Raw genomic sequence first — 19,122 nt, forward strand, 5'->3', positions numbered from 1 at the left:
AATTTAATATCATAATAATATATATGTGTGTGTGTGTAGGACTAATCATCATGTTAAGACAGTTGAGGAGATGGATGTATGAGAAAAACCTTCCAAATAGGACGGGTCTTACTCCGGAGTTTTAAGATGGTGTTGCTACATTTATAGAATGGGCCGAGTCTCAACATGCATATATAGACGGTGAGAAAATTAAGTGTCCTTGTCGGAAGTGCAAAATGAAGTTTTCAAAACCACGGACGAAGTAAATTTCGACTTGTTTATGAAAGATTTTATGCTGGAATACAATAATTGGACTTCTCATAGCAAGGATAGGGCGCAGGAGTATTTTGAGACCGTCACGACGGCCTTATGTAGGGTACGAGTACGCTTTGGGGTGATGCGGTGTAGATAGATTGGGTGTAGAGGATGGTTTTTGATGTTGTCGGCTCGGCTGTCTGGTCTTCTAATTATAATCAGGATGGTGCGTCAAATAATGGTACGAGGTTGTGTCCTACTCGTGCAGGACCTAGTTCATATTATGGTGGGACCACCTATGATTATGTATCTGGATTGGCAGATCGGTTTCACGATGTAGTGCATGCTGTTGAGCAACCGTTGTGGAACGATTGCGCCCAATTTTATGGGGCTATAACTAAGTTGGTGAATATCAAAATCGATATTTCTCAATATATATATGACCGAATATCGTAGTGGGCCGATCATATATTGCAGCGTGACCACACCTTCTCAGGATTACTATAGTACGAACAAACTGATAAGAGAGTTGGGCTTACCTGTTAAGAAGATTGATGCGTGTATAAATGATTTCATATTGTACTGAAAGGACGACATTGATTCGGACTACTGCAAGTTTTATGAAGAAGCTAGGTACGAGCCGATTAGGGAGAGCAAGAAGACACCGTATGTCATTCTTAGTTACCTGTCGATTACCCCTTGCCTGCTGAGGTTGTACGCTTCGGAAGTGATTGCCGAGCAAATAACTGTTAGAAATGGTGACCAGAAAGCCAATTAGATTGGCGGTTTTGGGAACCATTTAGCAATTTTTATGAATGTGATATTATCTTGATGAATGTAGTAAGCATTCATCTGTCGCACCATTTGTTTGTTGTGCTTACTATTTACGTTGAACGGTGTTTTAACGTCACAACAAATGCTCACAGACCAAATGAATAACCCATGTAATTGGGTTGCACATAGGATGACAACTATGAAATCAGCTTCTGAGGGTTGGTCTCAAACGTTCCAAGTTGAGGAACTCGAGACTGGGCATCGAGAGTCCTATAGAGACTTGCACCAAGTATTGTATTCATTGGATGAGTGTCGTGTTTCATCGGCGACGGACATGGGATGTCTATGTAATTTGAGTGGATGAGTTGACAAGGTTGTTAACTGATTGAACTGACTCACCAGAAACGTTATATGGAGCCTTGGAGGCTTGCCGGTATGACTTGAATTCCCAACTCCTATAGTACAGGATTAGTTCTAGAACTTGAGGAATCATGGCAGTCGCATGCATATGATGGCTATATCTTGGATTTGACGAGAGATGACTGTGTCGTCGATGTGGTCGTTATAAGCCTTGTCCAGTGTAGTCGGAGTATGTAGTGAGGGCGGTGGATTTCAGGATATAATTTATCCCCTATCAGTATATGGTGGATATATCTCCTATGCGCTCTCAGATGGTTTAGACTCTCTAAATTTATGGCCATAGTGATTGGTCGAATAGGAAATGGTATCCTTTGTTAATCAATAGAGTAAACGCATCTCAAGTATTCAGCATAGTTGCCTGGTCCAGGATGGAAACTGACGCCCAATTTCATGCCCTAGAATAAGGCCGGGAGATGGTCGATGGAAGGATCGTACTTGTATGGAACTCAAGAGCCTAAGAGCCCGTTTGGTTGTGTTTTCATTTTTATTTTCAGTTTCTATCAATTTTATTTGTATAAAAATGCTTTATTGATTTCTGTGCCAGAGCTGAGAATATGATTGGATTAGTTATTTTTTAATATAGGTATATAGGTGTGAGAATTAAGAATATAGGTATATGTTTTTTTATTTTAACTGAAATTAATTATGAGGGTTGACCAAAATCATTGAATATGATAGATTATAAAATAATCAAAATGCCTCTTATCATTTTCTTTTCTTTTTTCAGTACAAGTTTTAGTTTTTCGCTTCATTTAAGGTACAATAATTTTCTTTCTTTGATGGGCTAAAGTTCAACATGTGCGTTGCTCCTTCCCGTGCAAAGTAGCACACAATAAAGACAAGAGATGCAGGAACACTTTTGTACATAAATTTGTGAAATGACTATATATAATTAATATGATCAAAATTAAAAACCAAAAAATCACAAAAAATTAATTACCGACTAACAACACTACTTTGAAAAGTTACAAAAATAGACTGATAACCCTCAGAAACCATATGCAAATTACCATCAGAAAATTACAACACCCCATATCAATATTACCGCCACAAATAAGCACTAAATCATCGCGCATTACCGCAGAAGGCATATATACCTCTAAATTAACCTATTAACTGATGAAAAATCAGATATTTATACCTGGTGATCCAGGAAAAAACCCGCGAGAATTTGAGGATCCATTGATCTACTTTTAAATGTAAAAATTATCCACATTCATAGTAATTTTGCAATTGTCCACTTACAATATCTCTGTGAGAACTGAAAATATATTTGGATTAGTTATTTGTAAACCTAAATAGATGTGAGAATAAAGAATATATTTGGATTAAAGTGTTTTTTTTTTAACTGAAATTAATCATGTGGTTCACGAAATTCATTGAATATGACCAATTATAAAATTATCAAAATTCACCTTATCATTTTCTCTTCTTCTGAACAAAAAATGAAAATTCACCTCATAATTTCACAAAATATAATTTAACCTCATGCCATTGTGAACCCTGACGCTATGATCTTTCAATTTCATCATTCAAAATTGATTCCATTGGTGAATGCTTATGTTTCGTCAGTTTTGCATATCTTCCTCATGCCACTACTTTGAAAATCTACTAGGTATAAAAGCTCCAGTTGGATATAAAAATTGCAATATAACTCTAGTATAACTCTATCAGAGCTCATTCTAGGACAAAAGACAAGATCAAAATGCACTTCTAGCTTATTTCACATTATAACCGAAATTTTTAAGTTATTTTTTTTGTTTATTTTTTATCCTACTATTTTTAATGTAATTTCGATAAATCAAACTAAGAAATTTTGTCTATCTATAATTATAATTTAGTAATTTTATCTTTAAAATTAGAGAGTATGTCCTATTTCTTGGAATAACTTATCATTCGTAAATTACTTTGATAAAACTTGTGTAATTATACATTAACTTTAATATGCTAATTTTTTTACATCATTTCCCATTTTCCCCTAGCCAAAAGTGGCGACTAAAAAATTCAACAAAAAAAAAGCAACAATATGAAAACGAACATGAACATGAAATTTTTGTAAGAATTACGATAGGCAATCGAGTAAAATGACTGTATAGAATAAATTTATTTTGTTATATATTATTAATTGTACACATAAAATAAATAATACAATATACAACAAATCTCTTACATCTCAATTTTTAATCCAATATGTGTTGAAAGATATACATAATTATTTTATGTTGACAATATAAATAAATGAATAATAGTAGAGAATGCAATTGTCAACTAATACTATTTGTGAGTGACAATTTACAATAAATTGATGTAATTTTTCTTCACATCAATTTATTGTCAAACATCATGATATATATTTATTTGATGTGAAAATGGTGGTTGGGAGTTATTAGTCATGTGAAGAGAGCAGCATCATCACACGAGTTGAATTGGTAGTCGAAGCAATTGTTCCCTATTCAATATAAATATTGTTGCAGCCACTTGAGAGGAACGTTGCACAACTCAGCTGCTATAAATAATTCAACTGACTGTATGGCCTTAATTTCTCACAGCCAAGAGCCTGCAATTCATTATAGTTGCTGCAGATTTATTTTATTGTGTTTCTACTAGCAACTCTATACAATTTCATCTATTATCCATGCAACCATTGCTTACTCACTCTCTATAAATACCAGCTGTGTGCAACATAATATGAGACCACGAGCCTGCTGTGTTTTTTGCTTTAGAATCCTTTGCAAACCTTGTTCAATTTCTCTGCTTCATGTTGTGGCCAAACGGCTTCTACATCCAATCCCAAGTCTTCTATAGCTGGAAATGGACGCGGGACATGGAAAAGACCTTCATCCAAGCTTTGGTGGACCTAAAGATAGTAGGAATTTTTCGTCCCACAGCCAACAACATGGACGTTGTGCATTTGGCCATTTTCAACGTCAATAAGGCTTACGCGTCATGAATCACTTACAGGTGGGGTTACAGTCGTTTGGACAAGTTTCGTGAGCGGCATTACACATTTCAATGGGTTGAAAATCACCCCAGCGTTCTTTGAAATGAGGACGAGCGCAAATTAACAGCCAAAGATGGCGTGTGGGAGCAAATTTGCAAGGTATTTGTTTAATTATTGTAAGTGGTTTGTGTTTATTATTCTTATTGCCAATTTTTTTTAGTTATTTTCAAAATTGATAGTCCTAACCGTTTGATGCTAAAACTGAACAGGAGAGGAATCTAGCCAGATGCTATATCAATGCGTACGAGCCTTTGTGGGATGAACTTTGCGTGCTATTTGCGGACAATGAAAACGAGACCATCTGGATCAGTGATGACGAAGAAGATACTGACGATCTGTTCGGTGCGAATCCAAAGTTGGGTTGATCCCTCCCCCCCCCCCCCGTCCAATGAGCTTGTAACTGTCATTTTTTATTGTGTGTGCATGCATGTTTCGGATAGCTTAGACGACTCTTCGTTATTGGGTGCGCTTTTCAAAGAGATCAACGATTCTGACACTCACGCTGACTCTGCTCTCCTGAATCCTCCGCCTACCCCAGTCTCTTCTCCCAAGCACGATGGCGGAAGCTTGCCAAAATCCTCGGCGCCTAATGAGGCACCAAGTCAAGGCTGATGGTCTCCATTTTCTATAATGTGGCATTGGTTGTCCTGAGTTGTAGTTCTTTTTTCTAGTAATGTGACAAGATTACCAACGTGTTGCATGTGTTTATGTTTGCGTCTGTGCATTTTTTCTATGAAGGGTGGACTGTAAGGAAGCATGTTGTAAGGGTTATGAAGTGTAATGCTATGTTGTAATGGTTTATTTAAGCTGCTTACGTCTCAAAAATATTTAATCTACCCGATGCTGAAAACATATTTTTAATTGAGAGGCACTTTTTGGGTAGTAGATGTGATTAAATAATTTCACTCTTATTAAAAAGCATAATTTTATACAAACACCTCTGAAATCGGTATTTACAAAGCTTGATCCTGCTCGAAAAACGATCTCGCACTGCGATCTCTAGTGGCCTTTCGAGTGGATCCGTAACCTGCAGCACAGAAAGGTGAGACTAGTCGGGTTTATCCCCGACGAGGATACTCCGACGCTCAAGTCAGTTTCAGTTAGGGAGCTTGTTTAGAGATGAGTTTTCTTGGTGAAAAACAACGTTAGCTCCTTTCTGCCGTTGTTCCTCATATATATATAGAACCGTCTGGAAGTCTATGGTAAGAGGACTTAATGCACTCAGGTTTCCTTATTTAGATCGAGCAGATTGGCTATAATTAAGCCAGCCTTATTGCAAGGCTAATATGGCTCCTTGATATTTGGCAAAACCTTAGGGTCAGGATCTTTCTTCCTCTTTTTAAACTAATCCCCATGTTCTCTTGTTGATTTTACCATGCTACCCTTAATGGAGGGTAATTTTGTCCTTTCAACATTTTCTACCGTTATCAAAGCTAATAATGATATTTGTGTTATTCGACTTTATTTTGGAACATGTTCATTTATCATGCAAAAAATATCCATTTATTTAAAATTCTCTATGAATAATTATATATATTCATGTACTTCGAGTAATTTATAAAAATATATTTTTTGTATTATACATAAAATATACATAATTTTTCATAAATGTATATATATACTTTACATAAGTGTATGCTAATAAAATATATAAAATATTTAAATGATCGAGTAACAACAAGACTTGGGGTATCTTGCCAAAATGAGGCGAGTTCAAAACTAATCTCAATGTATTATCAGCCTTAACAATAGGATAAGTATAATAAAATAATTCATTTAAGAATTTTCTGAAAACAGATGATCCACTCCGTTAATTCGGACGCTGTATATGAGTAAGGATCACAGGAAATTTCAAAAGAATTTTATATGTGAAATTTTCAGTAAATTAGAAAAAAATGAAATAGTAGGATGATTAGGATATAAAACACATTAAACTCCTCGACATTCGACTGAACATAATCAATAAAAGTTCGTTTTAATACTCGACTTGAACTCAATTCGATTTGTACAAAAATAATAGATTATACGTAGAAAAAAAAGATCAAATTATTGAAAGTTGACTCGTGTTAGATCCAATTAAAACTCATTTGAATTTGTTTGGAGCAATTATTCAACTAAATACAAATGATCTTTTAAATGTAATATTTGTTTAAATAAAATTTAAATAATAATATGTTGGACTCGACTAAACTTATGTATTGGGTAGGGACGATTTTCAACTTGAAGTAAATTAAGGAAGTTAATTTTGAAGGTAACCAATTATAAAGTCAATGAAACACGATGTCTGGCGATTGAATTTACACGTAACCCTATTCTCTATCATTCGTGCTTTGAAGCTTACAAGGAAAATCACTAATCTAGTAGATCAAAATCTTTATTAGCACTTGGTCTGGCGATTGAATTTAACGTGTTTGGTCATGATTGGTGCAGGGTGAAGTATGAGAATTAACATCGGTTCTGCTAATAGTCTCTCGTATTTGCTTGATGGTTAAAATAAAAATTCGTTCTGTTATCCCTCTCTATTGTAAATATACTATTATTATTATATTTAGAATACATAATGCTAAATGAAGAAAAATGAGCTTATAAGAATATGACATATTCTTAAATAGGGATAATTAGCGATGTGAAAGTACATAAGATTACTCGGAACGATGCATATTTTTTTTATCAAGATTTAATAAACATGAGCAATTGTTGTAAATGCTTACTTTTATTGTAAATATACTATTATCATTATTTTTATAATGAAATTAGTTCCATTCCGATCAGATTTAAGAGATCGCAGATACAATTATTCAACTAACTATTACGTTGACGGTCCCCTGCCCATCCCACAAATGGGCTGCCATTGCATTGCGGAAAGCTGCTGGTGTGTCAATATCTTCTTGCGATTGTTGAGGCAAACGATGAAACTCATTGTTTGCTTGATTGTCATAACTGTCAAACTCTCCATGTTCCCCACGGTTGAAAAAATGGTCAGCAATGGAAAATTTTCGTATAAAGTTATGGATGACACAACATGCAATGACAAGATCCCGCTGACGCTCTACGCTATAGTGGGGCATAGGTCCTTTAAGAATAGGGAATCGGTTCTTTAACACACCAAATGCGCGCTCAATGACATTACGCAATTGAGAGTGACGCTGGTTGAATAATTCTTTTGGACCACGAGCTTGACAGTTGTTACCTTGAAATGAGTTAATGTGATAACAATCTTGTCGGTACGGCGCCAAAAATCCAGGAAAATTAGGATAAGCAGAATCCACTAAGTAGTATTTACCTGAAATCACAAGAGACGTAAACAAGAATGATCACTCTAGAATAAAGGTTTAATTTTTTTACGAATGTAATGGTAGTACTATCTGGTGGCCAAGGAAAATTCCAATCATTGTTGAGACAATCCATGAATACACGGGCATCATTTGCGCTGCCCTCCCATCCAGCCATGACATATGTAAACATTAGGTCAAAACCACAAACAACCATAACATTCTGTGAGATTTCACCGTGTCGTGAATGGTACGCATTTTGCAAGTGTACTGGAACACTTGCAGGTATAAGTGTCCCATCAATTCCCCCGACACAATCCTAATAAAGAATAAATTTGAAATATTACGAAAAGAAAAGTTAGTGGAATGTGGATTAAATGAATCCATTATACATAACCTTGAAATAGAGAAACAAATGTCGACTGTACTGGTTTCTAGGATGAATATGATTGAAATTTGTAGGACAAATTAGTTCCGGTGCAAGAAGATTCAAAGACCGAGAAACACGTTTCATGTGCCTTGAGATGGTCTCCAAAGAGTGTTGGAAACGCTTGCAGCTCGTTTTTTGATGCTCGCTTAAACTAACAGTTTGTAAGAAAATCGCCACTGATTCCATAACAGAGACACGCGATCGTTGCGACTCTAATAGAACACCTTTCTCTTGTAGGAATGAGCATAAATTTTGGAATATTTCTCTCTTCATCCATAATATATTGAAGATTCGATCTGGGTGTCTAACATAAGCTCGCTCACCCAATCAGAACCTTGTAGAGAAGAAATATGTTGTGGTTGTTTTGTCCGAAAATATGAAGGGCATAACACTTCATAAAGTAACATGAAGTGTTTTTCCTCATCAGAAGACATATCTGAAAAATCTGTCTCTTCATCTCCATCGCTAGAACGAGTGGCCCATGATAATGCGGTATCATGAGGACAATTGGCCCTCGAAGGAGGAGAAGAGGTCGTGTTGCCGCTTGATTCATCCATCCCTCTATTTCTGCTCAAAGGTATTGGTGAATATTATGAAATGAATGGAGTCAACTTTCACCTTGGAATAATTTGATGGGGAAATACTTTTATAATGCAAATATGCATTAACTGAAAGTCACCTACTACTCTACCACTTGGGGGTTTGTGCATCAACAACCATTATTTGACAAGAAAGAGGGTTGGTAACAAAGTGTCATAAATATTTTATAAAAAATAGTTATATTATTATTAACAAAAAAATTTGCCTGACGAATTAGATTTTGCAAATCTTTAGCCTGACCTACATATTCACTAGTTCATGTATGGGGTTTGACTTTATTTTGCCTAGCAAGTTAGTGCAGTTAACGGTAGTTATGCTATTTGAGACGGACCTTACATTTACATCCATAAATAATAATCTTTCTTCACACGAAATTATATAGTGTATAAAAATGAGTTTAATAAAATGATAAATTAATATTATTTTTGTTTATAAAAATAAATTTAACGAAAATAATCATTTTTATAGTGTATAAAAATGAATTTAATAAAATGATAAATTAATATTTATTTTGTTTATAAAAATAAATTTAACGAAAATGATCATTATCGACGCTCGTAATTTGCTAAAATGACTCCAAGTACTAGAATGTGTTTGTTACACTATTTGTCACACAATTGGTCAACGTTTTTCAAATATTTATGTCAAAAGCAACTGCATATAATTTTTTTTACCCGATTTGAGTTATTGTAATTTAAAACGAGAATTCTGATAAAAGTTTTCTTTGTCATTGAATTCTACTATCATTTACTTAAATTGATGATAGTCCATCAATTATTCAAATACCTTATTTAAATAAAAAACCTCAAACAAATCATTAGCAATATTATAATCTATTATTTAAATAAATAAATAAAAGAACTAACATCAAACTATAGTAATTCCTGTAACGTTACAAGCTAAATAATTAAAACTAGCAAATGATCATTGTTACTAGTAAAATATTATAAAAACCATGTTTTAAAGTCAATACATGCATAAACTATTCTAACTTGGGGGTTTAGCAATCAACACATCAAATAAAGAAGTTACTTGTCGAGTCTCTCAACCCAAGCACGTTTGTCCACATCACTCATCAGAAGGAACATTTAATGCCTCACCTTCAATACAAACTGATCTTGCGCTGCAAAGAACAAATTCCGCGGTAGTCCCTCCATCTTAGAAAACACAAGCATGCAATATTCAATATCGTCGTTGGAAATTTTTGCCTGCTTTCGAGTTTTGGCTTCACTGCAAGCCGTTATGGCGTCAATGCAAGTATCAATTCTATTTGAACGATCACTTTGCCCCCCTTTTCGTTGCACTCCTCTTGATGCTCTTGGATATTTCACAACCCCGGATGAGAGTGGATTACCAGGATCCAATGTAGGATAGCTTACATCAACTTCATCATCGCCATTGTTGTCGAAAGGAGGTATGGTAGAGGAATGGGCAATATTGCCTGTGGCTACAAACGCGAAGAACATCTCAGTACATAAATCAAAATGAGGAAGACCCTTCTTTCTCAAGCCAAACTCTCTCGGATTAGCCTGCACAATCATTGATACTTCATTAACGTATGACAAGAAATGATGAATATATGTTTAAAAATAAAATGAGAAATGTACAATTACCGCTACCACCTCAGCTCAACGAACCTCACTGGCAGTCACAGTGTACATAGTTGGATCCCAACCAAAGCCAGTCTGTCTGTATACCAAATCATAAAACTTATGCCAAAGCATCCGAAGCCTGTTAGCCTTACCTTTAAGTTGCGCAATGGTGTATTGTGTTCTATTATGTTCATACAACTCAACACCAATTTCACGCCAAATTTGCTCACTAAATGTAGATGAAACTTTCTTTTCTTGTAATGCTCATACGTTAATTCAATGAACAAAAAGACCTATGGAAGACCCCACTAAGCATCATCAACTCTTTACCTTGACTCGGAAGACGTAGCGAATAGCTCCTTCCCCTTTCGACTCATCTACCATGTTTAAAGTCACAACGTATGTTACTCAACATCTAAAGTATTAATAGGATATTCTCCATAAACTGCAATTACCATCGAATAATGAATATTGTAACAACAAATAATGGAAAACAAGAAACAAGAAATCTAGATAGCATTTAATTGTAAGAGCTAATTTCTTCACAAGAATATTGAAAGATTTCCAAGATGGTCAATCCACGTGTCAACAGTTGAGATCATCTAAGCATTCACCCAAAAAATTATTATGCATAGCAAGAAAAAGTTTGTTGGAAAAAAATATGTATCATAGATATGCACTGATGATGCAAACCTCTTTATTGTTATGACAATGAAGAACTTGCAGTTTGGTCGAGTCACATTCTTTACTAGTAGCATCATAGATCCCATTTATAGTACAAGAAAATTTTCTTTGTGAGGTATGAACCAGCAACACCCCACACCCCCACCCCACCAGATGAAAAATGCCAAATTACCGATAAGATTGCAAGGTGTGTACAGTGGTAACCTTGTTCTTCTCTCTTTCTCATCATTGTTCATCTGCTAGTAATTTATAGAGAAAATGACACCATAGATATACACAAGGCCCTCAAAATACATGAACATTATAGCTTATTTTGGTTAAGTTATAAGGATAATGCGAAAGCTACATTTAACAGCAGCCAGTCAAAAACATGTGATTTACCACGAAAATGCAAGTGAGAAACACGCCGTCGTCTTCTCTCCCTTGCCTACCCGTCCTTCCTATCCTCCATTTCATCCACCAAATCTGCTTCAAAAAAAATTCTGATGGATAACAGAGCTCACCTTATTTGGAATGCCGAGCTTTCCCCCTTCCGGCAAAGGATGTCGTAGTTCGAGCTACAGGACTCGACGCCGGTGAAAAAGGGATTGTATGTCAAACGTGCAGACAAGTCGGAGGAAGAGGAAGGAGGATGAGAGCTGGTTTTGGTAGAGTCTTCCATAGAAAGGCATTTTGGGAGAGAAACCAAGCTTAATTGATTTGAAAACTTTGACAAGAAAAGACATGACAGACAAGATAAGACATGTATGACAACTTTGCTAATTAATTTGAATGACAAATGCATGTGGAGCTATAATATGTATACCAAATAGGAATGCCATCTCAATGAAAATTGCTTGACCAAACAAAATTCCCACTATTCAAATAGTGAAAAGTGAAAATAAGGTGAGTGAAAACACAAGCAAACGGGCTCTAAATGTTCATGCAAACATTCACCTAGTCTCTAGTGTCATTGACTGTTGCTAGACGGCCATCCATGGTAAAGGGCGTTTTCGATTAATGGTTAATTGAAAATAATTAATTAAATTAAATTTAATTAATTATTTGTGTTGGACACAATGCTCAAGTCTAGCTGAGGGTGAAACTAAATAGTGACACACAAATCACTATGAAATTGGTGGAATTAATTTGGAATTAATTCGAGAAGAAACGAATTAATTCAATTGGATTAAATTAATTCAAAGAGAATATATAAATGATTGGATCATTTATTTAATAATCCATTTGATGGATGGCTCAAGAATTAATTAATTGGATTAATTTATTTTGGGCTTAATACTTTTAAATTAATTGGATTAATTTATTAGGTTTGGCTTAATTAATTGATTGGACCAATTAATTAGTATCTGGACTTAGATTTATTTAATTGGATTAAATGAATCTTTGAACTTTGTTGGGAATCAAGCCCAGTGCATACTTGAAGTCTAAGCTCATGTGAGGGAGGTCGGAGTAAGTTAAGGAGTTGAAACTCCTCAACATGATGAACATGATGGTTATTTTATCATGGTTGGAGGTTATATGTATGTGTCGTATAGGTTGTCTTGGAGGCAAACTTGGTAGTTATTGAATTTTGAATTCAATTGTATGTAATATACAAAACTACATATATCATGCATAACCATGAGATGACCCATGAAATTTGCCTCTTTTCTATCTCAAAAATATTCTGTTCTTTATTTTATATTGAATTGGATTCAAGTTAGAACATAAAACAATCTAAAAGTACTAAACAAAAGTGTTAGTTTGGAGTTGTTTTTCTTCTTGTTCTTTATTGTATCTAGCAATAGAAAAAGAACTATATCTATTCTATTTTGTGGTATGGACAACTTAGAGGAATTCTAATTTGAATTCTCAAGTGAACGAAACGAAAAAACGTAAAGGGAACAACGTACGTTGCTGCTCAACTATAGAATCAAAAAGGTAAAGTTTCATGTTTTGTTTCTATGCTTTTTGTTTCATCCTCTAGCCACTTATCTAGCATGTTTATATGTTTATTATTATGCCTTTGACAAACACCGAATGCCCAGAAATTTCAAAGGGATCACCCCTTTGAACCGTTTTAAATTTTTTTTCACGCTTCCGCCACGTTCTCGGGCCATATTCATTCTTTTAATGACGTGGCATGCCAACCATCAAACAGAGAAGGGATTCATGTGACATCCGTCTGATGCAGAGGCATGGTGGCATTTTAATCGGACATATCCCAATTTTGTAGCAGAGGTCCATAATGTTAGATTAGGTTTGTGCACAGATGGGTTCGTACTGCACAAGCAGTATAGTCGTATGTATTCGTGTTGGCCCATTATACTTACACTGTACAATCTCCCCCAAAAAATATGCATGAGTTCTGAGTATATATATGTTCCTGATGATGGTAATCCCCGGTCCTTCCAATCCAAAACGTATCATCGATATTTACCTGGAGCCGCTGATCGAGGAGTTGCAGAATTTGTGGGATGTGGTTGTATTGACGGGCAACAGTGCGGAGAACGAGATATTTCCAAAATGCGTCGTGTTTATGTAGATTGTGAACGACCTAGCCGCTGATGAGGGATTAAGGAGAAAAAATAGTTGCGGTTTTAAAAGAATATTAACAGAGGAATAAAAATTTTGACAAAAATATAATATCAACAATACTTCAACAGATTTATCCCAACAGTTATAGTTCACAAAGCAATATTTAGCACAAAGCGAAAAATAATACCACAAAGCAAAAATAAAGAACCAGTCAAGGGAAGAGGTTATCGTATATATGTCGTCTAAGATAGAGTCCAAGACTTTGATACCACTGTAAGGAGAAAATCCCCTTAAGAGATTACTCCAATAACCTAACAACTATTATAACAACAGTGGGTACTCAACCCTTTTAATATTACAAATCAAGATACAACAATAATAATACAGATCTTAAAATAAATTACAGATTTTGAACATATAAAACACAAAGCAGTAAAGTAAAAAATTCGCACAAGGCTTAGAGAGTAGATCCAGGTGGAGAAAAGGGGCTTAAGGTTGCTTCACAAAGAGAGCTAACCACCAATAAATCTCAGTTACTAAGACCCACCATAAAGGCTTTTAAAGTTCACAACTTTTACAGTAAAAAGATAGGAGGAAGAGGAAAAAAGAGTAAGTCAGCCATTGTCAGAGGCCAAGGGCCAAGGCCGCCTTTTAAAGGGCCTAACGATTAAAGAGGCAGAGAAGAAGAGGAGGCGGTTGAGAGGTTTCAAAACCATTCGGGAAAATGAGGGAGAGAAAACCAGGCGACAGAGAAAGAAAAGAGAGAGAGTAGACAGAGAGAGAAGAAGAGAGGGAGGCGGAAGAATGGGAGATTAGGGTTAAAGTTTAGGTTAAATAGGATAGAACCTGGATTGGATAATGGGCCAGATTGTTGATCGGGTCATGGGCTAAGGTAGTAAGCTGGATTGAGAGCCACCCAATGAGTTTTTAATGTTGGGCTTTTTTGGGCTGGATCTGCCAATGATGGATCATGAGCCATAATTATTTACGATATCAATTAGATTGTAAATATTATATTGTTTTATTAAACACCGCACCTTCACCTTCAAAATTTTTCTGTTTTCACTTTTCAATTCTCGTTTCAAACTTTCACAAAGTTGTTGCAGCTTAACTCACAACTTTATTTTGCAGTTTATTTTCTTTTTTAATTTAAAAAGATTTTATGTCTTTTTCAACTAATACACTCAGGTCAGGTCTCAGGTCATAGACGAGCCAAGTAGCCAGTACCAAAACTGTCCACTTATGGACCACTTCCACTAAGCTACTTCTAATATGTAAATAACAATTTAATTCCGAGTTAAAATTGATTTGGGCACTAAATTTTTTATGGTATGATTTTTTATTCATAATTTTTAGGGATAATTAGGTTATATTTAAATTTTTATGATTTAAAAAATTATATATAATAGTCTTAAAATTTGTTATTATCTAACAAAGAGATTACTCCGTTAGTAAAAGTTCATAAAATTTATAGATATTAGCAAAAAAGTTGAATACAAATTTATACTTGCCCATCGATTGATATATTACTAATTTATTGCAGATTAAATAAATTTTATTTAACTAAACTACTCTTGTAATGGAAAAAATATATATTTTCATATGCATTAATATGTAAAGACATATGAGGATAATTTAATTATAAAAAATAATTATTCGACCTGTAATAAATTCATAATAAGTCGATTCAAACAAATATAAATTTTTACACGATTTTTTTATTAATATTAACAAATTCTATGAATTTTAACCAATAAAGGAACTCATTTGTTAAACAAAGCAAATTTCAAGAGAATTTAATGTAGTTTTTTAAATCATAAAGAATCTACATGCAATTACATTAAACATCACAGGAGATAATTATAATTATCTCTAAACTTTACTAATCATTATGATTTTAATCCAATTGTCAAAATTAAGTATAAAAAATATTAAGAAAGAGAAAACCGAATGGAACAAAATCTTAACCATTTTTTTCAAGATTAAAAATCAAAATCATATCGGAGAAAATATAAAGACCAAAATCGTAATAATTTGTGTAACTAAAAATTATGTCCTAGGGACCACAATCAATTTGGATACAAAATATTGGAATCAAAAGCAGAATTTACCCACATCTAACAATCAAGTATTGATTGATACAACAGCGGCGATTCATTGAAAGAACCCAATTTACAGAAAGGCTAAAACATACATGTTCACAACTTGAACATTCTGAAATCTGAATCACACACACACAGATACATACATGATACATACAAAGTCGTCAAGAACAATGGAAAGCAGATTGTCTGAACACAGACAGAGAGAGACTGAGAAACTGAAACATCAACAAATCAATTTCAGATACTACTTCCGCAAATTAAGTTCTAAATAAATTTTCAAGACAAACAATCTAACAACAATACCATAACAAAACAAAACAAAACAATTGTTTATTCATACAAGTTTTGTTTTTGTTTTTCGATTCAGAACTCTCGGCCTTGCAACTTCTGATGATCAAGCCGGCACTGTGTTCCCAGTCGTCGATGTCCAAACGATGTCTTTAAGCGCCGGTCTCAGCTCTTTGCTGCAGAACTGGTTGTACTCCAAGGTGTCGCCGCTTGACTTCTTCACCTCAACCACCAGGAACGACGGCGCCACCGCAAAGATATCGGCGGCGATCCCAAGCTTCCCTTTTCTCCCAGTCGCTTGCCCCTGTAACCTCACGCAGGAATCGCTTTTCTTGATGCTGAAATTCTTCGTCTTGGCCACCTCTTCAAGCTTGGAAATCACACTGCTGGCGGGCCTCGTGGTGGCGAATCTCAGTTCTTCTTTCTCAACCCTCTTCTTCTCCTCGAAGAGCGGCGACAGATCAAATCCTTCCGACAAGGAAATTATATGGAAAGCATTCAACGTCTCCGTTTCCTTCCCCTTACCCACGTTAACTTCATCTTCCACCGCCAATTCCTGCTCTTCCTTAGTCCTCAAACCTTTGGACAACGATTTCTTGAACCACGAGGATTCCATGATTTTCGCTATGCTGATTCTCGTGCTCGGATTCGGATCCAGCATTTTGGTGATTAGTTTCCGTGATTCTGGCGAAAACCAGGGCGGGCACTTGAAATCCCCCCTGTAAATCTTTCTATACATGGCGACAATGTTGTCGTCCTGGAAAGGCAAATAACCAGCTAAAAGAACAAAAAGAATCACGCCACACGACCAAATATCGGCCTTCGCCCCATCGTAGCCTTTCTTCCCAATCACCTCCGGCGCAACATAGGCTGGGGTGCCGCACGTCGTGTGCAACAACCCGTCCTGCCGTAGATGGTCGGAGAACGCGCTCAGCCCGAAATCTGTTACCTTGAGCATCCCTTCTTCGTCCAGAAGCAGATTCTCAGGCTTCAAATCACGGTGGTAAACACCGCGGCTGTGGCAAAAATCGATGGCAGAGATCAATTGCTGAAAGTAGTTCCGGGCGGCGTCCTCCCGCAACCGGCCCTTTGCGATCTTCGCAAAGAGTTCGCCGCCGCGGACAAACTCCATGGCGAAATAAATCTTGGTCTTGCTAGCCATGACCTCGTGGAGCTCGACGATGTTGGGGTGGTGCATCATCTTCATGACGGAGATCTCGCGCTTCACTTGCTCCATCATCCCGACTCGAATCACCTTCTCCTTGCCCACAATCTTCATCGCTACGCTCTTGCCCGTCTGCAAGTTCCGGGCATGGTATACTTTCGCAAAGGTGCCGTGGCCCAAAATCCTGCCCAGCTCGTACTTCCCATGTAACACGCCGCATTTTTCTTCAGCCGCCATAGTCATATCTGACGGATAACTCGATAGGTTTCGTATGTGCACTTAACAAAAAAGTAATTACAAGTAGTGGTGGTGGATTTGGTGGGTTTACTTGTGGTACTGGTGGTGGTGGCGGTTTCACCCGTCTTCGACGTGTTTCCGGTGGCAATTACGGCCGCTAGTGAGCGGTTTCTTGGCCCTCCCGCCGCCCAATTCGGGGTTAGAAACCGGAGTTCTTCTCATCTCTCTGCATTCCCTGGTGGGACTCTCTCCAATCTAGTAAACAATGAGAGAGAGAGAGAGAGAGAAATGTGGTACGGTTTGGAGCACCAAAATTTCTTGGGTAGATGAGAGTTTCGGCTTTCAATTCTCTCTTCTTCCTCAGCCGGAGTTGATGAACTTATAGAGGCTGCAAGGGTAGATCTGTCAATGTCATCATCTCCGTGCAATTTGGATCCAACGGCAGACAGGGTAGATGACGGTACGCGTGTCGATATCTTGGCGGGGATGTAACCGCTCATTTGGACCTATGTGAATAATTGGGACCCGTCACGTGCACAGCACGTGAACTAGGTTTTTCCTTAGGCAAACCGCCTTTCCCCCGGGATGTGTTATTACAATGTTACCCCTGGGTGGGCAGGTTGCCGCATTTGGTATATTCTTTTCAACTGGTCATAATTCGGTAGGACCCGCCGTCTTATTTAAATTTCTTTTTTCTTTTTTTACTGTAAAAGGAAAGCAGAATTGTTGAGAATCTTGAGAAAGGGGTAAATTGGTAAAATTAAGATACTCATGCTTTAACCATTGAAAATAATATCTTTATTTTTTTTTCGTTTTAGTTTATTTAAATTAAATTAATTTAAAATCTAAGTTATAAAAACTATTTTGTCAACTTTTGCAGCTTATTCGTACCGTTATAAAATTTTTAATTTTTATTTTCCACACTTGATTATTTAATTTATAATTTTTTGTACAATTTATCCCCACCATAAAAGAATAAATTATTACAAATATGCATCTATTTATAAAATAATAATTCAATTTATTTTTTTATTTTTCACTATAAGAAAATATGATTTTAGTTACAAAATACAAGTAAAAATTTGAAGTTGTCAATATAAAGTATATATTAAATGACATAATTTTTATGTAATTATTTGTGAAAAAATAGTGTATAAAAAATTATCATAAAATACAATTAGTGACACATATATAGTGCAACTCAGCGACAATATAATATGATAATAACTATTTAATTGGTATTAGACCGTCACTATATATGTCTCGATAAATACATTTAGTAACTACTTTATACATCTTTTCTTGTCACTAATCTTTGCAATAATAATATTTTGCAAAATAATAATAATTATTAAAAAATATGAAATTTATTATTATAACAAAATAAAATTTTCTACCATATTAGAATTTAAATTCAACTTCTTTGATAGTTAATTTTCTAGTTTTTTGTAGTACTGTTTTAAGTTTGTAAAGTTATAACACTCATATTTTGAGCAGTAGTTACAGTTCAAATTAAATATTAATAGTGAGAGATTTCTAAAATAAAGATTGTAACGTAAGTCGTTCTTTTATTATTTTTAATATATATATATAATACTTATTTAATACCATCCCTTTTATTAAATAATATTCAAATTGTAGATAAAGAGTCAAATACTTTATTTTATAATTATATATTCTCATCTTACAGTTCGTAACTTCATTTGGAAATTTCTTAAATAAGTGGAATGAAGTTTCTTTTAGGAAATTTTGATATTTTAAATTTCAAAATGTTAGATGTAATTTTTCAAATCGTAAGAGACA

General features: G+C 35.3%; 1 protein-coding gene and 1 long non-coding RNA gene across 2 annotated transcripts; both read right to left on the minus strand.

Annotated features, from left to right (window-relative positions):
• Positions 1-9,548: 9,548 nt before the first annotated feature.
• Positions 9,549-11,750, minus strand: LOC148787976 (uncharacterized). Its single transcript, XR_016065474.1, has 2 exons — positions 10,345-11,750; positions 9,549-10,260 (listed from the first exon to the last, which is right to left on the minus strand). It is a non-coding gene; the product is annotated as an uncharacterized LOC148787976 (long non-coding RNA).
• Positions 11,751-15,837: 4,087 nt separating this feature from the next.
• On the minus strand, positions 15,838-17,683 carry LOC105162945 (CBL-interacting serine/threonine-protein kinase 6). Its single transcript, XM_011081126.3, has one exon. The coding sequence runs from the start codon at positions 17,323-17,325 to the stop codon at positions 16,024-16,026; it is 1,302 nt and encodes a 433-aa protein (XP_011079428.1). The 5' UTR covers positions 17,326-17,683; the 3' UTR covers positions 15,838-16,023.
• Between the last annotated feature and the right edge of the window lie 1,439 nt (positions 17,684-19,122).

The sequence above is a fragment of the Sesamum indicum genome, linkage group LG5 (assembly GCF_026168435.1).
Source record: "Sesamum indicum cultivar Baizhima isolate 11 linkage group LG5, ASM2616843v1, whole genome shotgun sequence".
In the NCBI taxonomy this organism is placed as follows: domain Eukaryota; kingdom Viridiplantae; phylum Streptophyta; class Magnoliopsida; order Lamiales; family Pedaliaceae; genus Sesamum; species Sesamum indicum.